At 43.9% G+C, this 25,444-nt stretch overlaps 1 protein-coding gene across 4 annotated transcripts in view; it reads left to right on the forward strand.

Annotated features, from left to right (window-relative positions):
- The window catches only part of dock3 (dedicator of cytokinesis 3), a 557,701-nt gene that overhangs the window by 358,119 nt on the left and 174,138 nt on the right, over positions 1-25,444 (forward strand). For all 4 annotated transcript variants that reach the window (XM_048254372.1, XM_048254373.1, XM_048254374.1 and 1 more), the window contains 5 exons: positions 9,299-9,325; positions 9,738-9,833; positions 15,659-15,719; positions 17,143-17,236; positions 23,881-24,029. In XM_048254372.1, coding sequence (XP_048110329.1) covers positions 9,299-9,325; positions 9,738-9,833; positions 15,659-15,719; positions 17,143-17,236; positions 23,881-24,029 — 427 coding nt within the window. The remainder of the gene's footprint in view (positions 1-9,298; positions 9,326-9,737; positions 9,834-15,658; positions 15,720-17,142; positions 17,237-23,880; positions 24,030-25,444) is intronic.

Below are 25,444 nucleotides of genomic sequence, written 5' to 3' on the forward strand. Positions count from 1 at the left end.
GACTAAGAACAGACAGGCTATGTAACTGGACACATTGAGGCCAAAATATTGAGAATACAACAGGGAATGTTGAAGACTTAAGGAGTGAATAGTGACAAGTGCCCACGCTATTGTAAAGCAATTTACAAAAGATTCACTGAACAAAAATGCTGATGTGGTACATGAAATTTTAGCTAAAAATTTGGAGAATGCAATGCAATCAAGCATTTTGGACGATATAGGCTATTGGCACAAGCTGTCAGCAGAACAAATGCTCGCCGAGAGAGCGAGAGAAAAAAAGATGCGCATTTAAAACTAGGGCCTAAATTTCAGCGTGGGATTGCGCATAAATTATTACTAAGTATTGAGCATACTAATAAAAGTCCCGCAACGCTAGCCATCATAATGCGAGAAATTCCCACACATTTTACAGCTCTGCCTGACCTTAATCTAATAATGGAGCGGCCTGAATGCGGACCAACTCTGACTTCAATTGAACCCCATGCAGAGACACACACACGCGCGCGCGCGCGCGCATGCAGGACTACTTTGGGGGTGCCTCTCTCTCTTTGGTCTCTCTCAGCAGGATTTGTCACACTAAAGTCAAATTATTATAGCCTATATTACGTGCTTCTACATCAACCGCTATCGACAGGAAAGGAAAACAAACCTTTAGCGATCAGGAACCGCAAACACAGAAGCATGACAGCCTATAATATAACGCGAGAGAACATGGATGTGTTCTCCATTTGAGGAACGTTATAATCGATTGCGGACGTGAACAGACAGCTACAGACACGGAGCGCATAGTAGGCCTATTTTCACTTTCTGTGCGTATTCACGTGAAAGATAATTAGTAGCAAAACAGCGATCAAATATTACATGGCAGTGAGTTATGTTTTCAAATGTTTTCATGCATGTCTAGATAACGGGTGAGGAATGTTTAGGGGACAGACTATTGAATTCTGAATTTATGGCTGGGCACAGCACCTTTATTTGGACCATGGCTTGTAGCCTATTCGAGTCAGCTAGGCTTTTATTTCTTGCGTTTTACTGTGAGACATAGGCCTATACTTTTCACCATCACAGGCTTTGAAATCAAGTCTCCTTCAGTGATGAGAGTGAGTAACTCCCTTGTTAACGAGTTAAATGTTTTTTATTCACGATTTGAAGACTCATGCACCCTTACTATAGAAGCGGATGAGAACGATAGTGAGGAAGCTCCATTCACTGTTTCCGAGTATGACGTGAGAAATGTGTTTAAGAAGGCAAAGTGCAGGAAGGCTGCAGGACCAGATGGCATTTCTGGGAGGGTAGCCTACTGAAATCCTGCGCTAACCAGCTAGCCCCTGTGTTTACACACATTGTCAACACGTAATTGACGTCATTGACTCAAGCTATCGTTCCAACATGCTTTAAGAAGTCCACTATTGTACCTGTGCCAAAAAACAAAAGCCCATCATGCCTAAATGACTACCGTCCAGTGGCCCTGACATCAACAGTGATGAAGTGCTTTGAAAAATGAAGAATTTAATTTGCTCATCTTTACCAAGCTCATTCGACCCCCTCCGGTTTGCCTATAGAACCAACAGGTCCAGAGATGATGCCATCTCCAACCTCCTGCACACCACCCTAAACCACCTGGAGGGAGGAAAGGGGAAGTATGTGAGAATGTTGTTTATTGACTATAGTTCAGCATTCAATACCATAGTCCCCTAGCCCGACGAGCCAGACCCACATTAAATGTAGGGTCTGGGCACTCACCATTCGCACTGCTCAGTCCGAGGGGCGGGATAATCGGTTGTCTTTTAAATTCCCTCTGCACGCAATAGGACAGCGCTATGAGTCCCATGCGTTTTCCCATCAGCGGAGCTAGTTGGCTAGTTCAAACTTTTGCCAACTTAAAAAAAGCTTAACTTGTGTCACACTGTTCGCCAACAGCAACATCCATCTTTGTTTTCCAAGTAGCAGGGAATTCAAGCCAAACCGTTGCAACTCTGCCATCAATCATTATGTTAAGCCCGCCTAACAACTCTATACATGATTTGATTGACCTGATAGAAGTTTAATTTTTCGAGCTCACAAGCCAACGGAGAGTTGCTAGACTAGTGTCTAGATTTCTAGGCTAGTAGTCCCCCACACTCTGGTTACAAAGATGAAGGCTCTTGGATTAAACACCACCATTTGCAAATGGATTCACAGCTTCCTCACTGACCGATCACAAGTGGTCAGGGTGGGTGGTCTGACATCTGACACGTTAACCATCAGCACAGGTGCCCCCCAGGGCTGTGTTTTGAGTCCTCTGCTGTATAACATCTACACCCATGACTGCAGAGCCAGTAGCAGTCACACCTCCATCATTACATTTGCAGATGACACAGTGGTGGTGGGCCTGATCAGCAACAACAATGAACAGGCCTATCTGAACCAGGTGAATGAGGTAGCACAGTTGTGCCAGTCCAACAACCTCACTTTGAATGTCCGCAAAACAAAGGAAATGGTGGTGGACTACAGGAAACAACAGAACAGAGCTTACACTCCACTTAAGATCAGTGGGCTGCCAGTGGAGAGAGTCACAAGCTTCAAATACCTGGGAGTACACCTCACTGATGATCTAACATGGACTGTTAACACCCAGCACACACTGAGGTGTCAGACACCAAACAGGACGAGGACCACAAAAGCGTCACGTTCAAAAGTTTATTTAAGGGTTGGGGGTTAAGGGGGTTTCAGGGGTTCGGGGGTACAGGAGTTCCAAGAGTCTGCGTGTGTGTGTTCCCCCAGTAGCCGAACAGCGATGGCAGGAGCTGGATGATCCGGGAAGTCCTGGGGGAAACACACACACAACAGCAATTGAAACGAAGCAGCAGTACAGTCAAGGACTAGGCGGTATTCGTAGAAGAGGGACGGAAGGCAGGTCAAGATTACCGGGCTGAGAACACAGAAGTAGTCGGCCGGATCCGGGATCACAGGCAAAAAGAGTCAGAGGCGTTTTCCAAAACAGGCAGGTAACTGGTGCTGGTTGCAGACGATCTGACAAGTGTGGACTGAAAAGCAAGGCTTTATATACAGGGCATGATGAGTGGTGAATGCAGTGCAGCTGGTAGGTAAACGAGGGTGAGGCAGAGCAGAGCAGGAACAGGTGGAGGTCATCAGACTTCAATCAGCGCGTGTTACCAGGCAGAGAGAGAGCTCATGACAGAACCCCCCCCCCCCTAAGGGGCGGCCCCAGAAGTCCCCAAGAGTGACACCAATGGCCGGGGAGGGAGGCGGTGGAGGGCTGGGAATTCCTCCGGCGGTCAGTGAACATCCTCATCCTCGGGGGAGGGGCTGGAGGGTCGGTGGACAGAAGACGGGACAGGTGCCGAGACGGGGTCAGGGTCAGGCACAGGACAGGGAAGCCGGGCGGGCAGGGCGGTTAAAGGGACCCCTCTGGGGCGGCCCCTCTGGATTACAGGATTGATCAGGATGCAGGCGGTGGCGTCGGCGATGAGTGTCGGTCCACAATCCGACTGGCTGGCACCCAGGTTCTCTCCTCCAGGTCCATAGCCCTCCCAGTCGGCGAATACTGGAGGCCCCTACCTCGCCCGTCTGGACGAAGCAGGCGTCGAGCGGTGTACACCAGCCCACCGTCAGCGAGGGAGGGAGGAGGAGGAAAGCAGGACGGGGACCAGCGGGCTTTCATGCGTCGGCTTGACTTTCGAAACATGGAAAGTAGGGTGCACCCTCATGGAGGTTGGCTAACTGGAGCGGACTGCGGTTGGGCTGATGACCCTCTGGATGAGAGCGGGCGAGGAATCGAGCTACCAGTTCTGGCGATTCCACCCGCAGTGGTAGATCCTTGGCTGACAGCCACACCTTCTGGCCAACACGGTGGCGGGTGCGGCGATCTTGGCGGTTAGCCCCAGTGGCATAGCTGACAGCTGACTTGAGAAGCGTGGCGAGGCTTGTGACCAGGAATGCGGCGGCAACGGCCGGCATGGCGAGGGCAGGCGGGCAGGACACATCTCCTTCCTGGCTGGGGAACAGGGGGCTGGTAGCCATACACACACTGGAAAGGTGACATACCAGTGGCAGAGCAGGTGAGGGAGTTGTGAGCATACTCTATCCACATCAGTTGTTGTGCCCAAGCCTGGGGTTTGCGAGAAACCATGCACCGTGGCGCCTTCTCCAGCTCCTGGTTTGCCCGGCTCGGATTGACCATTGGACTGGGGTGGAACCCAGAGGTGAGACTCACTGTGGCCCCTGAAGACGGCAGAACTCCTTCCAGAATGTAGAGGTGAATTGGGACCTCGGTCAGGGACAACATCCCTGGGCAGCCCGTGTAGGCGGAAGACATGATCAGAACAGCCTGGGCAGTCTCTCTGGCAGATGGCAGTTTAGGGAGGGTATGAAGTGTGCCATCTTGCTGAACCGGTCAACCACAGTGAGAATGACCGTCATCCCACCTGATGGTGGGAGGCAAGTTACAAAGTCCAAGGAGGCGTGGGACCAGGGGTCGTGTGGGCACAGGCAAGGGCTGGAAGTAAACCAGCCGAGGGGGCAGTGGAGGACTTGTTCTGATTGCAGGTGGGGCGAGCACGGACGAATTCTCGGACATCCCTTCTCAAAAAGACCACCAAGCGCTGGGCAGGAGATGGCAGGTCGCGGGTGGAGCCCGGGTGGCGAGCAAGGAGGGAGTTGTGTCCCCACTGTATGACCGGGACCTCAAATTCTCTGGGGCGAAGAGGCGACCGTCTGGGCATGCACTGGGACTGGGATGGTCACGGAGGGGCCTCTTGAATTTCCTCCCTCGATATCCCAGGTCAGGGCAGCTCTACGGGCAGGGATCGGGCAGAATTGATGCAGGTTCCTGGGAAGGGGCGTCATCCTTATGAAACTGACAGCCGAGGGCGTCGGCAGTGTTCCGGTGAACCTGGGGTATGACAGGGTGAAGTTGAATCTGGTGAAAAACAAGGCCCAGCGGGACTGTCTGGGGTTAAGGCGTTTGGCATTGCGGATGTATTAGAGGTTTTGTGATCGGTCCAGACCAGGAATGGAGCGGTGGACCCCTCCAGGTCTCCACGGTTTCCAACATCATAATTGCGCTCTGCAGGTGAAAGCCGGCGAGAGAAAAATGCACAGGGGTGCAATTTGTTGTCCTCCTCTGCCCGTTGAGAGAGTATGGCCCCGACTCCCCGTCTGAGGCATCCACTGACGACGAACTGCGGTCTGAATCCGGCATCTGGAGGATGGGGGCAGTGGTGAACCGGGCCTTGAGGGTATGAAAGGCTGTGTTGGCCTCTGGGGTCCAGAAAAGGGGTGTTTGATGCTTGTCAGAGCTGTGAGGGGCGGCGGCAGGCTGTAGTTCGGATGAATTTCCGGTAGAAATTGGCAAAACCGAGGTGCTGCAACTTCTTCCTATTCCCGGAACTGGCCAGGGAGGTAACTGCCGAGACCTTGCGGGGGTCCATCTGGATATTGCCTTCAGCGGCGATGTATCCCAGGAATGACACAGTCTGAGCATGGAACTCGCATTTCTCGCTTTGACAAAAGAGTTCTCCAGGAGCGTCGAAGAACCAGCTGGACATGGCCGGGTGTGTTAGGACAGAGTTCTGGAGAAAATTAAGATGTCGTCCAGGTACCGCGAAGGCAATTTATTCAGCATGTCCCGCAGCATCATTCACCAGCGCCTGGAATACGGCTGGGGCGTTGGTGAGCCAAATGGCATTACCAGGTACTCATAATGGCGGTGTGGGTGTTGAATGCAGTCTTCCACTCGTCACCCTCCCTTTTCGGACTAGGTGGTAAGCATTTCTAAAGGTCCAGTTTGGTGAAAATAGTGGATCCTGGAGCAACTCAAAAGCAGAGGTGAGTAAAGGCAGAGGGTACCTGTTCTTCACTGTGACATCATTCAGACCTCGATAATCAATAAGGGGCGAAAGAGACCATCTTTCTTTCCCACAAAGAAGAACCCGGCACCAGCAGGAGAGGAAGGGGATGAGTCCAGCTGCCAGGGAGTCCCTGATGTAATCCTCCATAGTTTTTCTTTCAGGAGGGATAGTGAGTAGAGGTGACCTTTGGGTGGAGCAGTCCCAGGGAGGAGATCAATGGCACAGTCGTCATGGGACGGTGTGGGGGAGTAGAGATGTGGCTTTGGTCTTGTTGAACACCTCTCGAGGAGGCCATGGTAACATTCAGGGACATTAGAAATGTCGGGGGGCAGTGCTGGGGGGGGTACTGAGCGGGGGCAGCGAGGCAGCAGCATAAACAGGTCAGGTGGCAGGCATTTCCCCACTCTTTCACAGTTCCGGAGGCCCAATCGAGGTGAGGATTGTGGAGGCGGGCCAAGGGTAGCCAGGATTAGGGGTTTGGCCTGGAGAGCTGAGCAGGTGGGCGGATGGTCTCTCGGTGGTTTCCTGACACCATCATTGAGATGGGGGGCTGTGATGCTGGTAACTGTGCCCAGTGCGTGACCGTCCAGGGCCGGGCTGGAACAGGAGTGGACAGCGATGACTTTCCAAGCCCAGCTGGCGAGCAAGTCCTGTGTCAATAATGTTTGCTTCTCGCCAGGGAGTCCACCAGGGCTGCCAGGGGTGTGGGTGGAATCAGACAGGTGAAGACAGACTTGGATGGGGGTTTTACGGCTGATGGAGGGCTGAATGTTCATTGAGCTCATCAGTTCCTCCTACATCTGTTGAGCTCCGCTTTTGCTGGACAGGTGGCGACTTCGATGACCATCACCACCACAGTACAGGCACAAGTTGGAGGTGATCGTCGCTGGGCTCTGCAGGGGTTAGGGGGTGGCCGATCTCCATCGGTTCAGACTGGTCCGGCTGGCTAGATGGTGTGGCGAGTGCGGACAGAAGGGCAGTTGGGACACTCCGTGTGCTGGTGGATGGACTCTGGCGCCCTCTCTGACGGCGAGGCCTGGATCGATGCGTCGCGGACAGCCAGAGCAATAGCTTCATCAAGAGTGGGGGGTTGATCATGGGAAACCAGCTGCGTCCTTTATGTGATCCGCCAGGCTGTGGAGGAAGGGCATCCACCATCTTCCATGTTCCAGGAGCTCCGACTTGCCACAGTTCGAAAGTCAATGGGTACTCGCAGCAGTCCTTCTGCCTTGGCGAATACTCATCAGGGTCCGAGATGCCTCGACTGTTTGTGGATTCAAATCCGAATACCTTGAGCATCTCCTCTGCGAATAGGTTGAAGGTTGCACATGCTGGGGTCTGGCTTTCGAACTCGCCCGTTCCCCAGAGTTCGAGCTCGGCCCGTCAGGTGAGTGATCGCGTAACCGACCCTCGCCCCTTCAGTGGCAAAAGTCCTGGGTTGCAGGGTAAACTGGACCGCGGCAGCTCGTCAGGAGCGCCCGTGCCTGGGTTGGGTAGCAGCTGAACCGCTCTGGATTGCCGATCCTGGGTTCTGGGGCTCCGGCAGCCCGCGGCAGCAGTGGACTGGGCAGGAGACTTCGGTGCTGGGCGATTGAGCAGGCTGGCTGGGGCTGGGCGGTGGGAGCAGGCAGGCGAAAGGTTGGTGAAGTTGAATGATCATTGCAGAAGTTGTTGCTGTTGCTGCTGGAACTGCTGGCTGTTGGTACCCGGCGAGTAGGGAGGCAATGTCAGCAGTGTTGCGGTTTACCTCTCTCTGTCTCTTCCAGGCGTTGCATGGCGGTGGGTGGATTCTGGTTCGTCGGTTTCCATGCTGGTTAGGCCGTCGGCTTTAGGTCCATGTTTGGTCAGATCATTACTGTCAGACACCAAACAGGGCCCGAGACCACAAAAGCGCCACGTTCAAAAGTTTATTTAAGGGTTGGGGGTTAAGGGGTTTCAGGGGTTCGGGGTACAGGGGTTCCAAAGTCTGCGTGTGTGTGTTCCCCAGTAGGCGAACAGCGATGGCAGGAGCTGGATGATCCGGGAAGTCCTGGGGGAAACACACACACAACAGCAATTGAAACGAAGCAGCAGTACAGTCAAGGACTAGGCGGTATTCGTAGAAGAGGGACGGAAGGCAGGTCAAGATTACGGGGCTGGAGAACACAGAAGTAGTCGGCGGATCGGGATCACAGGCAAAGAGTCAGAGGCGTTTTCCAAAACAGGCAGGTAACTGGTGCTGGTTGCAGGCGATCTGACAAGTGTGGACTGAAAAGCAAGGCTTTATATACAGGGCATGATGAGTGGTGAATGCAGTGCAGCTGGTAGGTAAACGAGGGTGAGGCAGAGCAGAGCAGGAACAGGTGGAGGTCATCAGACTTCAATCAGCGCGTGTTACCAGGCAGAGAGAGAGCTCATGACATGAGGAAATCTAGGCAAAGACTGTACTTCCTACAGTACGTCAGCTGAGGAAGTTCAAAGTATCAGCACCCATCTTTAAGGCCTTTTACTCCTCAGCTGTGGAGAGTGTCCTGACAATTACTTGGTATGGGAACTGTACAGCCCGTGACTGCAGTGCCCTACAGAGAGTGGTGCGATCTGCCGAACGTACCATCAGGGCACCTCTCCCTACCCTGCAGGAGACCTACAAGAAAAGACTATGTACCAGGGCCCAAAGTATTTTAAAGGACTCCTCACATCCTGATCATGGACTTTTCAAAAGACTGAGGTCAGGCAAACGACTCTGCTGCTACAAGACCAGAACAGAGTGACTGAGGAGGAGCTTCTATCCTCAAGCAATCCGTATCCTGAACACACACAAGACTATATAAACTTTTTTATTTTTTACACACTTGCACATGGACTGTACACACACTACACTTTTTATTCTCTCTTGTTATTTATTAAAATATTTCTTGATCTTTCTTTCTTCACACTTGCACAGAAAATCTGAACACCAAATTAAATTTCACTACATGCTTTACGTTAGTATTGCGATGTATGTGACAAATAAACCTCCTTGTATCCTTGTAATGAAAACAACTGTCTAGGTCAAAACTCCTCCGACTAACGTCATTTTGCTCCCAAATGAAAGTTTGAACTCATTATCATCCATAAATCGACCCTAGGTTGTGTATACACCGAACCATCCATTTAAGATTCCAAACATTATGGTAAGAAATAAGAAGGATCAACTGTGCTATAATGTAATCTTTGTTAGATGCTGGGATTGTGTTAATGTCTTAGTGGAACTGTTTTCAGGGCACAAATTTGTTTTAAAACTTTTAATGTCAATGTTCTCTTTTTCAGTGTCAAACCTAACATATCTGTTTTATCCCTATACAAACTATTCAACCAAATTGTGCCTGTTTGTATCTGTAATATCATCATACTAAAGGATCACTTAATTAGCTAGTCTACACTGAATAACAGTGTTATGCCTGTTTTCTTTATGCTGCGGGAAATAGCACCCAGCTCTTTGGGCCATACCCCAGGTAAGATTCACAGACTACACTGTCTGTAGTCACTGTGTGTTTATCAGTGTTTACATCAACCAGTAATTACTGTGTTTTACCAAGTAAAAGTTCTAACTGTCTGGCTGAAATATCTGGTAAAAATGTTCATACAAAACATAAACTTAAACAGGACACATTTAAACAGTTTGGATGAACAGTTTTAACCAAAACAAATGAATCAATAATGCAATAATTCTGCTTGGATGTTTTCCTGCCGGCCCATTTTACGTTCTAAGTTCTAAACTTATTGGTTATCTTACAATATCATATTACAAACACAAACATAATATACACTTAGATTGTGTGTATGTTTGTTTGTTTTGTACAGTACATGAGAATGTTTGAGAGGTTTCAGATATAATTCCTCTCTTTGATGTGTCTGTGTATGTAGTCTCCTAGAGAAGATTGAACAGGAAACATGGAGAGAGACTGGCATTTCATTTGTCACATCTGTGACACGTCTGATGGAGCGGCTGTTGGATTACAGGTACTGTAGTCGATGTTCGCTAATTTGTGACTACTTCATCCAGTGCCTCTCTTGTAGTGTAGTGTGGAAATCTGACTCTTGCTCTGGTGAGTTTTTGTCACAGGAAGTAAATAAGTAAGCAAGTACATGTGTGAAATGTCATTTAGCAAATACATCTGAAAAGAAACAACTGTTTAATGGTTTCAAAGCACAGTGGCACACGCTGAGTTGCCATTACAGCTTTGCCCAAATAAAAACGACATTTGCCGAAATTCGACAAAGCACAATTGAGAATGGTCTGTGATGCAATTCGATAAAATATAGCCGCAAACGGCAATGGCGGGCCCGAGCACCTCCGGTCCGAAACCCGTGAGATTTTTGAATCCAACAAAGCGCCGACGCGGTGCGTTTGTGTAATGTACATATTTGATGCGTGTGCTATTTGTTGTTGCATGTTATTTTCTGGTACATTTCCTGCTTGACCAGGTGGTGGCGCTATGCCAGGCAGGCCCATTGGGTGTCTGGATATCATCATAATCATAAAATCTATTAACCTGAAAAGTTTCAGACCATTTATTCAAAGCATAGAGCATTTCTGGCACATTTCCTGCTTGGCCAGATGGTGGCGCTATGCTAGGCCTGTGAATTACGCATGCGAATATGCTCACAATAATGATATCCAATATTTTATAAAGTTTCAGATCAATCACTTAAGGCATTTTACATTTCTGGCACATTTCCTGCTTGGCCATGTGGTGGCGCTATGCCAGGCAGGCCCATTGGGTGTCTGGATATCATCATAATCATGATATCTATTAACCTGAGAAGTTTCAGACCATATATTCAAAGCATAGAGCATTTCTGGCGCATTTCCTGCTTGGCCAGATGGTGGCGCTATGCTAGGCCTGTGAATTACGAATGTGAATATCATCACAATAATGATATCTGATATCAGGCCCATTGGGTGTCTGGATATCATCATAATCATGATATCTATTTACCTGAGAAGTTTCAGACCATTCAATCAATGCACTTTGACTTTATGACACATTTCCTGTTTATGTGCAAGATATTATAATCATAACATATTACAACATTCACAAATCCCTTCACAATTTAACATCAGCGACATCTTGGCATAATGTTTGCCAAATTTCAAATGAATCTGACAAACCGTCTAGGAGGAGTATGTTCAAATTGATCATGTGACATCAGTATAATTGTCATTCTTTCTGTTGCCAGTTGGTGGCGCTATGCCAGACATGCATTATGGGCATGTGAATATTATCATTAACATGGTCTTTAATGACCTGTGAAATTTAAAACATTTCAAGCCATGCATGGTGAATTATGACACATTTATTGTTTGTGTGGAACGGTATTAAAATTAACAATTTCGCCATTTTGTCAAATTACAACATATCAAAAAAAGGCTTCACAATTTAGAATCAGGAACATCTCGGCGTCATGTATACCAACTTTGACATGAATCGGATCAACCGTCTAGGAGGAGTACGTTAACATTGATCATGTCCACAACACACAAATTCTCAATTACCTCACTTCCTGTGGGAGTGGCTAATGGCATGTTAATACAAAAGTTGTTTGTTTTTGGGAGTTACATACACCCCCCAAATTTGGTGTGTGTATCTAAAACTATATGGCAACCACAAGTCACAGTGACATAAGGGGGCGCTAGCGAGTCTCTGGGCCATACCCGGGGCATAGTTCCCTTTTCAATAGACAGCGTCTTGGTTGCTAGGTAACCAACATTCCAGATCCCTCGTTACGGGTCTTTGTGGTTTAAATGTCTTCTTGAAAGAAATGTTAAAAGTCGGGCTGAAATCACATTCATATCTAGGTTTGCTGCATGCATGTTACAAGAACACTGGGCCATGTCATGTAAGGGACATGGTACTGCAAAAAAACGGAAACATAGTCTACATTGCAGAACCACTCAACTTTATTAATTTATGGTGAATAAATGTTACACTACTGTGCACAGCCTGACGTGACGATGCTAGCACGTTAGCAGCGGTTAGCTAATTATGCTAACGTTAGTTATCTACAAGTCTCCTCCAAGTGACAATTATATTATACACAATGCTGGCATTGCTGAGAGCATCCTCGTTTATCTTACTTACATTGAGTTGACTGTGTGGCTTAATCCACAGATGTGGTGAAGCACTGTTTCGTTATGGTTTGCTAAGGAATAACCCATTGCTTGAAATAGTGGAGAGCTGGGATGAGAACATTGTGTCAAATCTTCGCATTGTATCGCGGAGTGATTTATTATTAGCTGTGCAAAGTCTGAGTTGAAATGTCCAGGGATATTCCAACTCATGGAACGTCTCTCGGCCAATCAGAAACAAATAAATAGTTCCATAGAACCCAATTGTTGTATAAATCATGCATAATTAAAAACTAACTCAATTTAGGTTACTTGGCTACGCAATAGACCGGTTTCAGGTTCCTAACAACCGTAGTCAAGAACGAACTCGGAGGACAAGCACTAGCTTCTAGTTGTTTACACTGACAGCGCATAGAAAACAAGCTGGCTGAACTTGATATAAGATGAAGAACAAAAACATATTGCCGAAATATTTTGGTGTAGCCGAGTCTGGATTGTTTTCATCTAGAGGTGTAGCGGATTTACCTATGAAAAAGCAACGGATTTTACGGAAGGTAAACATGTGGCCAGTCACTGTAAAGTTAGGTTAGGCTTAAAGGGGTGGTTCAGGATTTTGGACATAGGACCTCATTTCCAAGTAAGCAAGTGTGATATTTATCAGTGGAGACCGTTTTCATCCAGTCCTTCTAATTGCAGAGTTAGCGGGTGCTAGGCTAGCATGAAGTCAGCGGTATGTGCTAGCCTGCCACTAAAGACAGTCTTACCCACTTCAAAAGTACACCCGAGGCAAATAAATTATAACGCCAGACTATCGATGTAAATGTCTGTATTGACAGTGCTATTTCTAACGTTATTCTATCCTTGCATTTCAACGATCGCATTACATTTTGAGGGACTAGTTTCTTACTTGGCGAATTATACTTGCTCGGTTAGTAGTACTGCGCCGAAAAGTAAACAGTAAAGCGCCTCCAATGGGGATACCTAGTAGTAGCCTTGGTAATATCAGTCCGCTGAGTTGCAAAATGACTACTAACAACTTTAGGGACCAAAGTATAACTATTGCAACGCCGATGCAAGGGTAGTTGTATTTCTTACACTATTCTATCAACACAGACATTTACATCGATTGTCTGGAATTTGCCTCAGGTGTACTTTGGAGTGGGTAAGACTGTCTTTAGTGGCAGGCTAGCACATACCGTTGACTTGCGCTAGCCTACCACCTGCGAACTCTGCAATTAGAAGGACTGGATGAAACGTGCTGAAAACGGTCTCCACTGATAAATATCACACTTGCTTACTTGGAAATAAGGTCTTATGTCCAAAATCCTGAACCACCCCTTTAAGCTAATGTTAGCGGGGCTTCGACTGCACAAGCAATTAGGCTAGTTTAGATTTAGTGAGAACATTACCTACTCAAAGGGTACATAATGACAGGGATGGACAATCATTTCCCCCTGAGGTCAGATAACGATAATGTTTTATTGTAAACGTGTAGGCCTACTACATTAAATTCGGTCATGTTTACAGTCTATGTACATCGTACTGTCTGACTTACAAACTCATTCAAATGCTAGTGTTAGGTTTCCATTACTGCACAGCGCACGTTCAGTGAATGAATGAAAGCGCCTGCCTTGTCTCGCAATAAACACCGGGTGGAAATCCCGACACTCTTTCAACTACATGAAACTTAATCAGGGGTGTGATTTTTCCATTTTTAAACGGAATTCCGTTTTTTTCCGACCAATTTGTATAGATCCGCTGAGTTGGGGGGGTCTGTTGGTCAGAGGTAAGCTATATTTATGTATAACACAGACTATATTTCTGTATAACACAGACCATTGTTATGTAGGCTATAACAGGCCGCTGACAATAGTCAGAAAGTAGACGGGTTGATCAGCTGCGTTCTGAAGAATGCTTGATTCAAGTTAAGTGTGTGTGGCGAACTAGTTTCTCAGCAGAAGCCATGAAACGGTAAAGGTCAACAAATTGATTTAAAAAGACATCATGTATGATTTTTCTTTTCTCGTTTTGGCTTTGCATTGGGTTCGCTGTCAGGATTTTCCGATAATGAATCTTGTGATGCTGATACTGAATTCAAATTTTTGCGCATGTAAGCTGTGCTTGAAGTAGCTGTGACAGACTAGCCTAACGGTATTGGTTTTCATAGTTTTAACCACAAAGCCTGTCTACCTTAGGCCTACTAAATTATTTAGTTAACACCTTGTCATTTCGTGTTTGTCCAGCCGTTCACCCCCATGAACCTTGCGCCCCATGTCATCTAAAACATATTTCGGGATGCCATCTCACCATGAGAACACGTAACGTTATGGTGACAGTGCTAAGAGATCAAAGCTTTGGCATGATTAGTAAACATTAGTCTTGCACATAATATTGAGCTGAATATTTAGTGGAAATAGCCTACTGTAGCATTGTGCTGATAAGATAAAAAGTCGCCTATTTAAAGGCGCAGTCTGCATTTTAACCCTAGCTCTCCATTTAGTGTGTGCGCTTGTAAAACTAGTGTTGTAGCATACACAATCCTGGCGCAGTAGCATAAAACAGTTAGAGCCTACCATTTATTTTAGGAGGAGAGGTGTAGGACCTACAGTGTTACTTTGGGAGGAGAGGAATCGATGTAATTTTATTCTCTTTGGAACTGAAATATCAACAACCTTCAAGTTGAAACCTCTTCAAACATCAATATCAGTAGGCCTATCACATGATTCACTATGTTCTATGTAGGCCCAGAGGACTGTTATGGGGCAGGCTATATATTATCGTCAAGTAGGCCTATAGTAAATAATTTAGTCAACATTTTAACTCAATGTTGGTTTAAGTTATAAACAAAACATAAATGGAAAAAATCCATGGTTCTGCGTCACTGTTGGCAAAATGATCATGATGGCCTAGGCTATTTCAGCCATATTTCGTTAAGTCTTGTGTAGGCCTAGGCTACTTTGCTCTATTATAAATTTGTTTTCTTTAGACCTTATAGGCTTTATTGTAATATGCTATAATGTTTTAAATATATGTATCAATGTATCATTACTTCCCATAAAAGTCATCAGATGTCATCATTTAAGGGGTTATTTTTCAACATTTTCTGGTCACAATTTGAGGATTTACGGTAGTTAAACTTAGGGGGTCAGAAGATAAAGGGAGGAAAAATATCAAAAGTGAAACCGTTACTTGTGACGTGACAATTCTGGGAGGGCATAGCCCATATTTTTTTTTAATTGTTTATTTAGATAGGGACAGTGCATATTAATGGACATCAGTACAAGGACACAATGTAAATATGCTAGAGTTAGCACCATAGCTAATTTTCATCTATTGTCCCTAGGCAGATACATCAAAAAAGAACATAAAAACAAGCATAAAACACCCTCATAGTTTGAGAGGCAAGACAAACAACAACAGTCAAGACAAAACAATGAAGACAATATTTAACATTATACATGCTTGCATTTTGTTATTGCTTAGAGTAGACTTGCACTGATGTCCCTCACCTCGAACCAAATCCTGTGTCATTAGACTGCATGAAACGCGCCATGCGAAATGCGTTTAGTGTCATGCAACTAAATGCAAAAAAGTATTTCCATTGCTTTCCATTTTTTCTCGTGACTTGCAATATATTTGATGTTTTTGATTGTTTGTGTATGTGTGCATGTGTGTGTGTGTGTGTGTGTGTGTGTATGTGTGTGCGTGCGCTCAGGGACTGCATGAAGGGTGATGAAACAGAAAATAAGAAGATAGGTTGCACAGTCAACCTACTGGTAAGTTAAACTCTTTCAAGCATCTTGCTATGAATTCAGTTAAGGAATTACAAATATATGTAAGGGATACAGTATTCAGGTTTGGGAAAAAAGTTTCAGACCTGCCAACCAATACACTTTGTGCGTACCAGGCACCATTTTCACATCAAATCACACCAGAACGATTGTATGTGAAAACAAGCACACAGCCCACTTCTTCGGAAAGCTCCCTGGAGTGTGTGAATTAGAGCATATTGATCATTCTTCTTGATTTTTAGCGCGAACACAAACAAGACCTAGGAGACTTTAACTTTCAGATGGAGAGAACGCACCTATTACTGACACACGCCCCTTAAGTTTGTTGGTTGGTTGTCATCGGGATGCAGAGCTAGAGTTCAGTAGGGTGACAGCCACAGGAAAGAAGCTTCCTCTGAACTTGCTGGTTCGGGTGCGGAGAGACCTGTAACGTCTCCTGGAGGGGATTGGGGTGAACAGTCTGTGGTTGGGGTGAGAACAGTCTTTGATGATGCTCCACACCTTACGCAAGCATTGCTTGCCCTGGATGGCCTCAATGGCGGGGAGTGAGGAACAGGTGATGCGTTGGGCAGTTTTCAGTTGCCATACCAAACTGTGATACAGTTGGTTAGGATGCTCTCGATGCAGCAGTAGAAGTTCACCAGGATCTGAGGAGACAGATGGATCCTCTTTAGTCTCCACAGAAAAAAGAGACGCTGGGTCCATAGCGAGTAGGCTACAGGATAGGAGAAAAAAAAGAAAAAAAATCATGAAAAAACAAATCAACCACAACTAGTGCCAAAATTAGTGCCAAAAAGACATTTAAGACAACTATTAATACAATATTAGTTAATAGCTTGTATTCTATTTGTTAAAACATTAACATAAAGATTTTATGTAAACAACTAATATTTTTATTAACTTGTGCCAAATAGATATTTTAGTAACAATTAGCAAATATTAACAAAGGGTTAGGTAATGACTAGTTGTAATGACTGTAATAATATAAAAAAGTATCTCAGTTGATCCACCAGTTTCTCTTTCAGACGACCTGAAGATGAACAATGTATAGTGCCTCCCACTGCTTCTCCACCAGCTGAAGAAATTTGCGCCTCAAATCCCTAAACTAATTGTTTCCAATCGCTTTCGCCAAAAATCCTATGATGTGACGTTTATGAGTGAGTTTTTATTAATAAAATCAGTTGGCGCATGGCGTTATTAAACTGAACGTTATCGTTACTGGAGTACCAAAATAAGAATGGGCTGTCTGCAAAGGGTTAAACTGTGTAGTTTCTAGTGATATTCTGTATCATCCACACATTTGCATGCACTGCCTCAAATGGTAGAATCCATAAATTCCGGAATATTGGTACGAGTAGTAATTAACTTTCTAACAGTTACCTAAATGATACATTTTTGGGTTTTGCAGAACTTCTACAAGTCTGAGATCAATAAGGAAGAGATGTACATCCGATATATCCATAAGTTGTGTGACATGCATCTACAGGCAGAGAACTATTCTGGTGAGTAGTGATGAATGTTTACATATACATGAATCCACAAATCACTGTGATGACAAGCTAACCAAGCACATAAAATGCAACATGCCGACTTTTTGTGACTCTAGGTTATTCACCATATTCCCCAGAGTTAGCTAAGTCGATACATACCCTTCTCATCTCCGTGCGTGTAGTTAGTCAGTCTGACGCACCCACCACTAGCAGCAAAGGTTTCTCAAAGTGGCCGGTTCCAAAAGCCTTCACCTTCTAAAAGTGACAAAAGAACTCCTATTTTCCTATTTACATGCTGTGGTTTGTATACTTATAAAGTATACAAATAACAATGTGAAATAAGACAGAGCCATTTTGTAAAAATATACAGGCCAAGCACTGCTACTTGGGTGGAGTGATTTGCAAAGCACTACTCCTTGGGGTTTGAAGAAGTAACACCGGAGCTTTTCAGGTGCTGCCTGCAAATCACTCCACCCAAGTAGCAGTGCTTCACCTGAACGTAAGCATAGTCCCAAATATGTATATGTAAAAGGTAACGCTTTATTTTAAAGATCCCATGCCACACCTATTTCATTAATTTTGTTATAATCCTTGATGTCCTTTGTTCGAGTTTGTAACATTATGTGGGTTGGAAATGCCTTTTATGGCTTATTTCAAGCTATTCTAGCATTGTCTGAAAAGCCTGGTAGAGGAGACGACTGCTTTTCTTATGAATATTTAATATGTAAATAAGCTTTGTTCTGATTGGTAGTCTGCAAAAACGTAGGCGGTAACAGCACGTCGCCTACCTGCAGCAACAAGCAGGACAGTTGAGAGGCATCCATGGTTACAGATAATTCTTCACTCACTCCCCTCGACTTCTCATGTCACTTACATTACATAAAACATCTGATTTATAGGCTTACTATCCAACCCATTGTGACAGCCAAACCCTTCTGTAATTGACATGTTAACTATATTTAACTGTAGTCCCCGAAGTTGACGATGTCATCGTCTTCAAAATGCGCCGAATGCAGCACTAATTTGGTACCAAAGTGTTTGGGTATTTCTCCAAAAATAAATTGTAACCATTTCTCCCTCAACTCATCTTTCTTTGATCATAAAGATACATTTATTTGCTTCATGCCCTGTTTTAGGGGAAAACAAGCTAACATTAGCATTATATCATTGATTCCAATGATATAACACGTTATCTAGTTATTAGTTCACAGGACATTCAATCATTTTACTCACACAGCGGTTATGAAGAAATATATGTAACTGACTGATGTCAAAACTATGTACATTACCAACCTAATTCGCTTCCAATACCCCAATGTTGACAAATGTAGCTTGTAGCACTTACCATAATCTCCAATGTAAAATGGTTAGCTTGCTAGCTAGCTAACTGTGTAACTTCAGTAGGCTATAACAGCCCGTTATCTCACCTAGTTGTAGGAAATACATTCGTATTACAAGTGATAGAATTAAGGTGTGACTTATGCTTAGTTGATGCTATGACATGTAAAGTTAAGCTTGCCAAACTCATACAGTCAGCCACGGGCAGCTTAGCTGTGACTAGCCTACATTCGTGACACTCCATAATGGTCACCTAAATCCCATGAACACACAGGTAACTCTTACACCAACCTTATTTTCTGCCTTTTATTCACGTTTGTTTAAAGATTTAGTAAGTATAAGCCCTTTTCATTCCCCACTTTGATGCGGCTCCATAGGTTTCCATTATATCCAACATATAGTTACACTTCTGGCGTAGTGTGGGGAGGATCCCTACAGACAAACCAAAGTATTGTAAACTTTGAAAGTATACAGAGAGATTATAACAAGACCTGTATATGAAGGAAGCAAATTGCCTGGCTTCATGCTCCGGTAGCATCAAATCAACATGAGTGCGCTTGTGCAGATCTGGCTGAATCTTACAAAAAAAACATGCCTTATATTCAGCCAGATCTACACAACACTGGAAGAAGTCAAAGTCGATTTGACTCAATTTGATTGCTTTATAATGAGGTGTGTTAACAAACCATCAACCATTTGGGGCAGCCGTGGCCTACTGGTTAGCGCTTTGGACTTGTAACCGGAGGGCTGCCGGTTCAAACCCCGACCAGAAGGAACGGCTGAAGTGCCCTTGAGCAAGGCACCTAACCCCTCACTGCTCCCCAAGCGCCGCTGTTGTTGCAGGCAGCTCACTGCGCCGGGATTAGTGTGTGCTTCACCTCACTGTGTGTTCACTGTGTGTTTCACTAATTCACGGATTGGGATAAACACAGAGACCAAATTTCCCTCACGGGATCAAAAGAGTATATATACTTATACGGTAACACTTTATTTTAAGGTTCACATGTTAGCCACCAATACATACCTAATTAATACCTGTATTAGTGACTTGTAAGGCATGTGTTAGGCAACATTAACCATTTGTTCGGTGTGTATTCACAAATTTCTTGTTCATGATGAATTAGGCCTTTATTATTGATATAATCTTAATAATGACCTTGTAAGCCTTGATCTCTACATACTAATTAGTAGTAAGTACCAAAATAGAATATGCATAACCTACTTGTATACTGTCTGAATAAATCCCAAATAGTAGGAGAACAGTTGTAGAATAAGCAAGTGTATGGCTCAACCTCATTGCTGCATTTCACTGCCCAGGTTGCTGTGTGAAATAGCACTTAATAACTGGGAGATTGGCTCCCATTCTAAAGTGGAAACTGGTTCCTTGGTAGCAAGCACATTATCATCAGTAATACCTCTGCAAAATGTACTTATTAGTCATGAATTGGTTCCATATTCTAAAGTCAGGCATTATTATTATTAAAAATTATATGATGGGAACAGTCTAGACTATAACTCCTGGTCAATACAGACATTCTTTACCCTTAATACATTGCTAGTGCATACATTGTTCATTCAAAATATGGTCCCTGTTCTAAAGTAGAGGCTGGGACAATGTTTATTGAACAAGTTCTGTAAACATGTTACATTGTACTCTCAATGAGCTCACAAAGCACAAAAAGACTAGCAATACCTTCTCCCAATACTGATAAAATACTAGTCCACTCTGGTAAGTAAATAGCAAATGTTCTTTTGTGTGATTTCTTTACTGCTACTGTAGTTTTCAGGCAAATAGGCCTGCTGTGTACAAGTTTTTGAAATGTGGTAGGTGGGTCCCGTTTCAAAGAAGACCACCACAGATGTGTTGAATGACAATTCTTTTGCCCTTTTTATTTGTTTAAAAGACATGTTTTTATCCTGTCAGTTCTAGTTAAAACTAGCTTTTGGTAGTCTTTTTGTGCTTTGTGAGCTCATTGAGTGTACAATGTAACATGTTTACAGAACTTGTTAAATAAACATTGTCAGTGCTGTCACTTTTCTCATCTTCTTTTCTATTGTTAACACCCTCCCAGCCTCTACTTTACAACAGGGACCATATTTTGACATATCATGACTAATAAGTACATACTGCAGAGGTATTACTGATGATAATGTGCTTGCTGCCAAGGAACCAGTTTCCACTTTAGAATGGGAGTTAGAATGGCAATCTCCCAGTTATTAAGTGCTATTTCACACAGCAACCTGGGCAGTGAAATGCAGCAATGAGGTTGAGCTTATTCTACAACTGTTCTCCTACTATTTGGGATTTATTCAGACAGTATACAAGTAGGTTATGCATCTATTTTGGTACTTACTACTAATTAGTATGTAGAGATCAAGGCTTACAAGGTCATTATTAAGATTATATCAATAATAAAGGCCTAATTCGTCATGAACAAGAAATTTGTGAATACACACCTAACAAATGGTTAATGTTGCCTAACACATGCCTTACAAGTCACTAATACAGGTATTAGGTATGTATTGGTGGCTAACATGTTAACCTTAAAATAAAGTGTTACCACTTATACTTATACTATACAACACGGGTATTCAATTAAACTTCAGGTATGAAAAATGTCCTCAAGCCAATCACTGTGATGGCAAGCTGATGACACACAGCTCTATGTGTCCACCAATCTCACTACCACTCTCCCTCCCAGTGCCCTCATTGCTTGACTCCATGACATACAGACATGGATGACAAGCAATTATGTGAAATTCAACAGTATGAAAACTGAGCTGTTACTCATTGACACCACATCTACACTTGCAAAAAACAGTATCTCCTCAATCTCCTTTGGTGAGACCACCATACCTGTCTGAGAGTCTGAGAGGTGAAGAGCCTTGATGTTATCTTGGACAGTACCCTTTAATTTTCCATTGTATGCTTGTTGTAACTTACAACTGTTAACAAATATGCTTGTAAGTAACTTAAAAGTCTGCTTATTAACACTTACAAGCTGCATGTTAACAGTTAGTTAATGTTATTAAAGGATAACAACAGTTAACTAACTGTTAGTAATAAATCATTAACTGCTTATAATGCACTGTTAATACCTAATAAGCACATGTTATTCTAAAGCGTTACCAGTTTTTGCCTGTTGTTAATCCTTCACCTCCACAACAAAAGCATTTGCATTGTGTACAGGGGGCTAAGTCGCGAGAAGTTTGCTATTTACAATAGCAGAGTGACATATAAATACATCGCGACTCTAGAGGGAGCTCTACACTCGCCAAAAATACCTAACCTGCAAAGTATACCTTTAAGACACCTCGCGAGGAGATGGTACCACCCATAACCAGAACCCCATGTGATGCCAATGAACTATTTACAAGCCAACCGGGTCGATGCCCCACAAGATACAAATGCCAAGCCCGAAAGGCAGAAGGGCTGCTCAGTTGGGTCTGCAAGATGCAAGACCCAATGCTGGAACACAGGGAAGGCCCCGCCAGGCACAAAGGCCAGCCCTGTGTGGAAAGGTCCCCCACAGGTCAGCCCGCAAGATGCAAAGCTAATAAAGGCAGAGCAGGGCTCAGAGTTATTGCCAAGCCACACCAAGCACCATGAAGGAGGGGCTAGCTGCCACATTAAGACGGTAAAATCTGGTGAATGTGGAGTGAGAGGACCAAGTGGCTGCTGTGCATATGGTGGAGAGAGAGGCTCCCCGCCATAAAGCCCAGGAAGTAGCGATGCTTGGAAAGGGTTTAAGCAGTTTCTAGAAGTGGATGCTCATCAAAAGTATGACCAAGATGCACCAGAGAGATAATAAATTGGATAAAACTCAACCCAAACATCACCTCTAGAGAGTTACCGACCTTGATGGCAGCATCTGAAATAAATCTACATGCGTCTACAAACAGATGAATCATTCATGGGAGGGTTGCTAGAAGGAAGCCTCTGCTCTCAAGAAAGAACAAAACTACCCAATTCAACTTTCAGAGGCTTTCTAGAAGTCCATTCTCTGGTCCAAAAATTAGATAGAGTCCAAAATAGAATGATCTGTTCACAATCCAAATTATCATGTTTGGAGGAAAGCCAGCACTGTATACTAAGAAAAGACCCCCTCTCAACAGTGAAGCATGGTGGTGGAAATGTGGAGGTGTGGGGCTGTTTTTCTGCTTCCGGACCTGGACGACTCCATATCATCCAGAGAACCATAAATTCTCAGGCCTATCAACACATTCTTGATCAGAACCTCATGTCAGTCAGGGAGATGAAGCTAGGGAGGAAATATTTTACAACAGGACAATGACCCTATAAGCATCCAAGCAAAATGACTAAGGAATGGCTTAAGATAAAGAGAATTCATACTCTGGATTGGCCTATTCCAGACCTAAAATTAATAGAAATGTTTTGACTAGATCTGAAGTGGGCAGTACATGCCATTTGCCCCTCCAACCTCTCTCAACTGGCTGAGCTCTGCAAGTGGGAGTAGGCTAAAATATGCAGAACCAGATGTGAGACACTGGTTAATGGGTACAGAAAATGCTTGGCTGTAAAAGGAGGTGCTACAAGTAATTAACTACATGGGTTTGCATACTTTTGCAAATGTCATTATGAGTTTTTGTGAAGTCAACCGCTTTTGTTGAACATATTGTTTAATGAAACTGTATAACTTTCTTTTGTTTCTGTCTATTATTTGTAAGGTCAACTTTACAAATTGGGGTTTGGATGTGCATTATATAAGGTTATTTTGATTTTTGTTGCAAAAAAAACTGACCATGTTTGAGGGATCACAAACTTTCAAGCAGCACTGTATGCAACTGAGTGGAGAGATGGTCTCAAGATGATGTGAGAACTACTGCAGGCCGAGTGGACAGACAAGTTTGCCATTATGGGGAGAGCTAAGTCTGTTAGCCACATAAAATGAATGTTACAACTATGTTTACAAAGAGCTCCAGCGGAATGATGCCACTTAACAGCAACTCTGTGCATGGGACAGTCCTTGTCTTAGACGTTATTCAGATCAGGTCATTGTAATTGACAGGTATACAGGAGAGGTATGCTGCAGGTGACAGTTGGTGTGTGGTGTGTGTGTGTGTGTGTTTGTAGTCTGTGTGTGTGTGTGTGTGTGTGTGTGTGTGTGTGTGTGTGTGTGTGTGTGTGTGTGTGCGTGCTACAGTGTGAGTATGATTATCTGTGTGTCTGTGTGTGTGTGCATGTGTTCGCTCGTTCACTCCAATAGTCTACCCAGCCATATAGATCATGCATTCTGGATCAAATGACAAATATTAACTACTGTAACCAAGAATACTGAATTCTTGTTTGTGTGTAGAGGCGGCATTCACCCTGCTTCTGTACTGCGAACTACTTCAATGGGAAGAACGTCCCTTGAGAGAATTCCTACATTATCCAACTCAGAGTGAGTGGCACCGCAAAGAAGGCCTTTGCCGCAAGGTCATCCATTACTTCAACAAGGGCAAGGTAAGACTGTCATATAGCTTGATGGCCAATTTTAGGCAAGAGCGACAGAATAGCTGCAATTGTGACAAAATCATACAATATTTATTTTGGACAAGTGAATCGAAAGATGTTGTTTTATTTTCTGTCAGTTTTGATTATTTCACAGTGTTGACTATTTGATATGATGAGTGTCTTTTAACCATGCCATTATGTCCTGAGCACCAGATGGTGCATTGCAATTGCTTTGATACATGAAAGGGTTGCTGAGATATGAGTTCACTTCCTGTTTGGCGGCTTTGCCGCCAATTTTGATTGGTTGTTAAGGGTGAACTCTTTGGACAATTGCTCCAGAAAGTAATGCTGTAACACTTTACTTGACAGTATTGACATAAGAGTGACATGACACTGTCATGAACACATGACACTGTCATGACACATGCAACCTAACCCTAATCTCTAACCCTAATCCTATAACCCCAACCCTAACCCTAACTGTAAACCTAACCCTAATTTGTTATGACAAAAAACTAATGTCACTTAATAACAGAAGCGTTTATTACATGTTCATGAAAGTGTCATGTCACTCTTATGTCGACACTGTCAAGTAAAGTGTAACCAGTAATGCATGTATAAGGCATGGGCTGTGTCAAATTTGGTGAAAATCAGACAAAATTTGTGACCTGTGAAAGCTTTTTTGATAAAATCCAATATGGCGTAAAATCCATCGTGGCGGAAATTTACGTCATGGAGATTTAGCGGTTACGCCACAAAAACAGAATTTTGACCCAATGGCAGGAAAAACAACATTCTGATCAGTAGCCTGGCAGCCATTCATAGCTTAATGTCAGTGGACCCCCTCCCCCACCACTACTTAACCCACAACCAAAACATACTAATGTATGAAGACTCAATTATTTTAGAGAAATATACGAGTCACACAATCTGACTTCAACTCATCCACGGACAGAAAAATGCTAAAACATGCGTAAAGGGACAGCGAGGGGAGAAAATGCATTAGCCTACATTAGGCCACTGTGCTGTGATAACCCTGATTGGGTGATACCTTGTCCCGGTGCATTTAGCTGTCAAATATTGCATAGTATAGACATTAAACAATATATGGTAACACTTTAGAATAACTACACACAATTCATCATTTATTAAGCCTTTGTTACTTATTAGTTAATGGTTTGTTCATCATTACTAATTTCTAATTTATCATCAGTAAAGCAAGTTCATAGTAAATAAGCCTATATCTTAAATATGTTTATACATTATTGTTAATACTTAATAAATGATCCTATAATATGTTTTTGATTAAGTAATATTTCCATTATTTAACATGCACCAATGATTAGTTAGGGTGAGGATACATATTTTATAAACCACTTTCTAATACTATAATTAATAATTAACTCAGGAGTTACAAGTGGTTA

This window comes from Alosa alosa, chromosome 10, assembly GCF_017589495.1.
Source record: "Alosa alosa isolate M-15738 ecotype Scorff River chromosome 10, AALO_Geno_1.1, whole genome shotgun sequence".
Classification (NCBI taxonomy): domain Eukaryota; kingdom Metazoa; phylum Chordata; class Actinopteri; order Clupeiformes; family Clupeidae; genus Alosa; species Alosa alosa.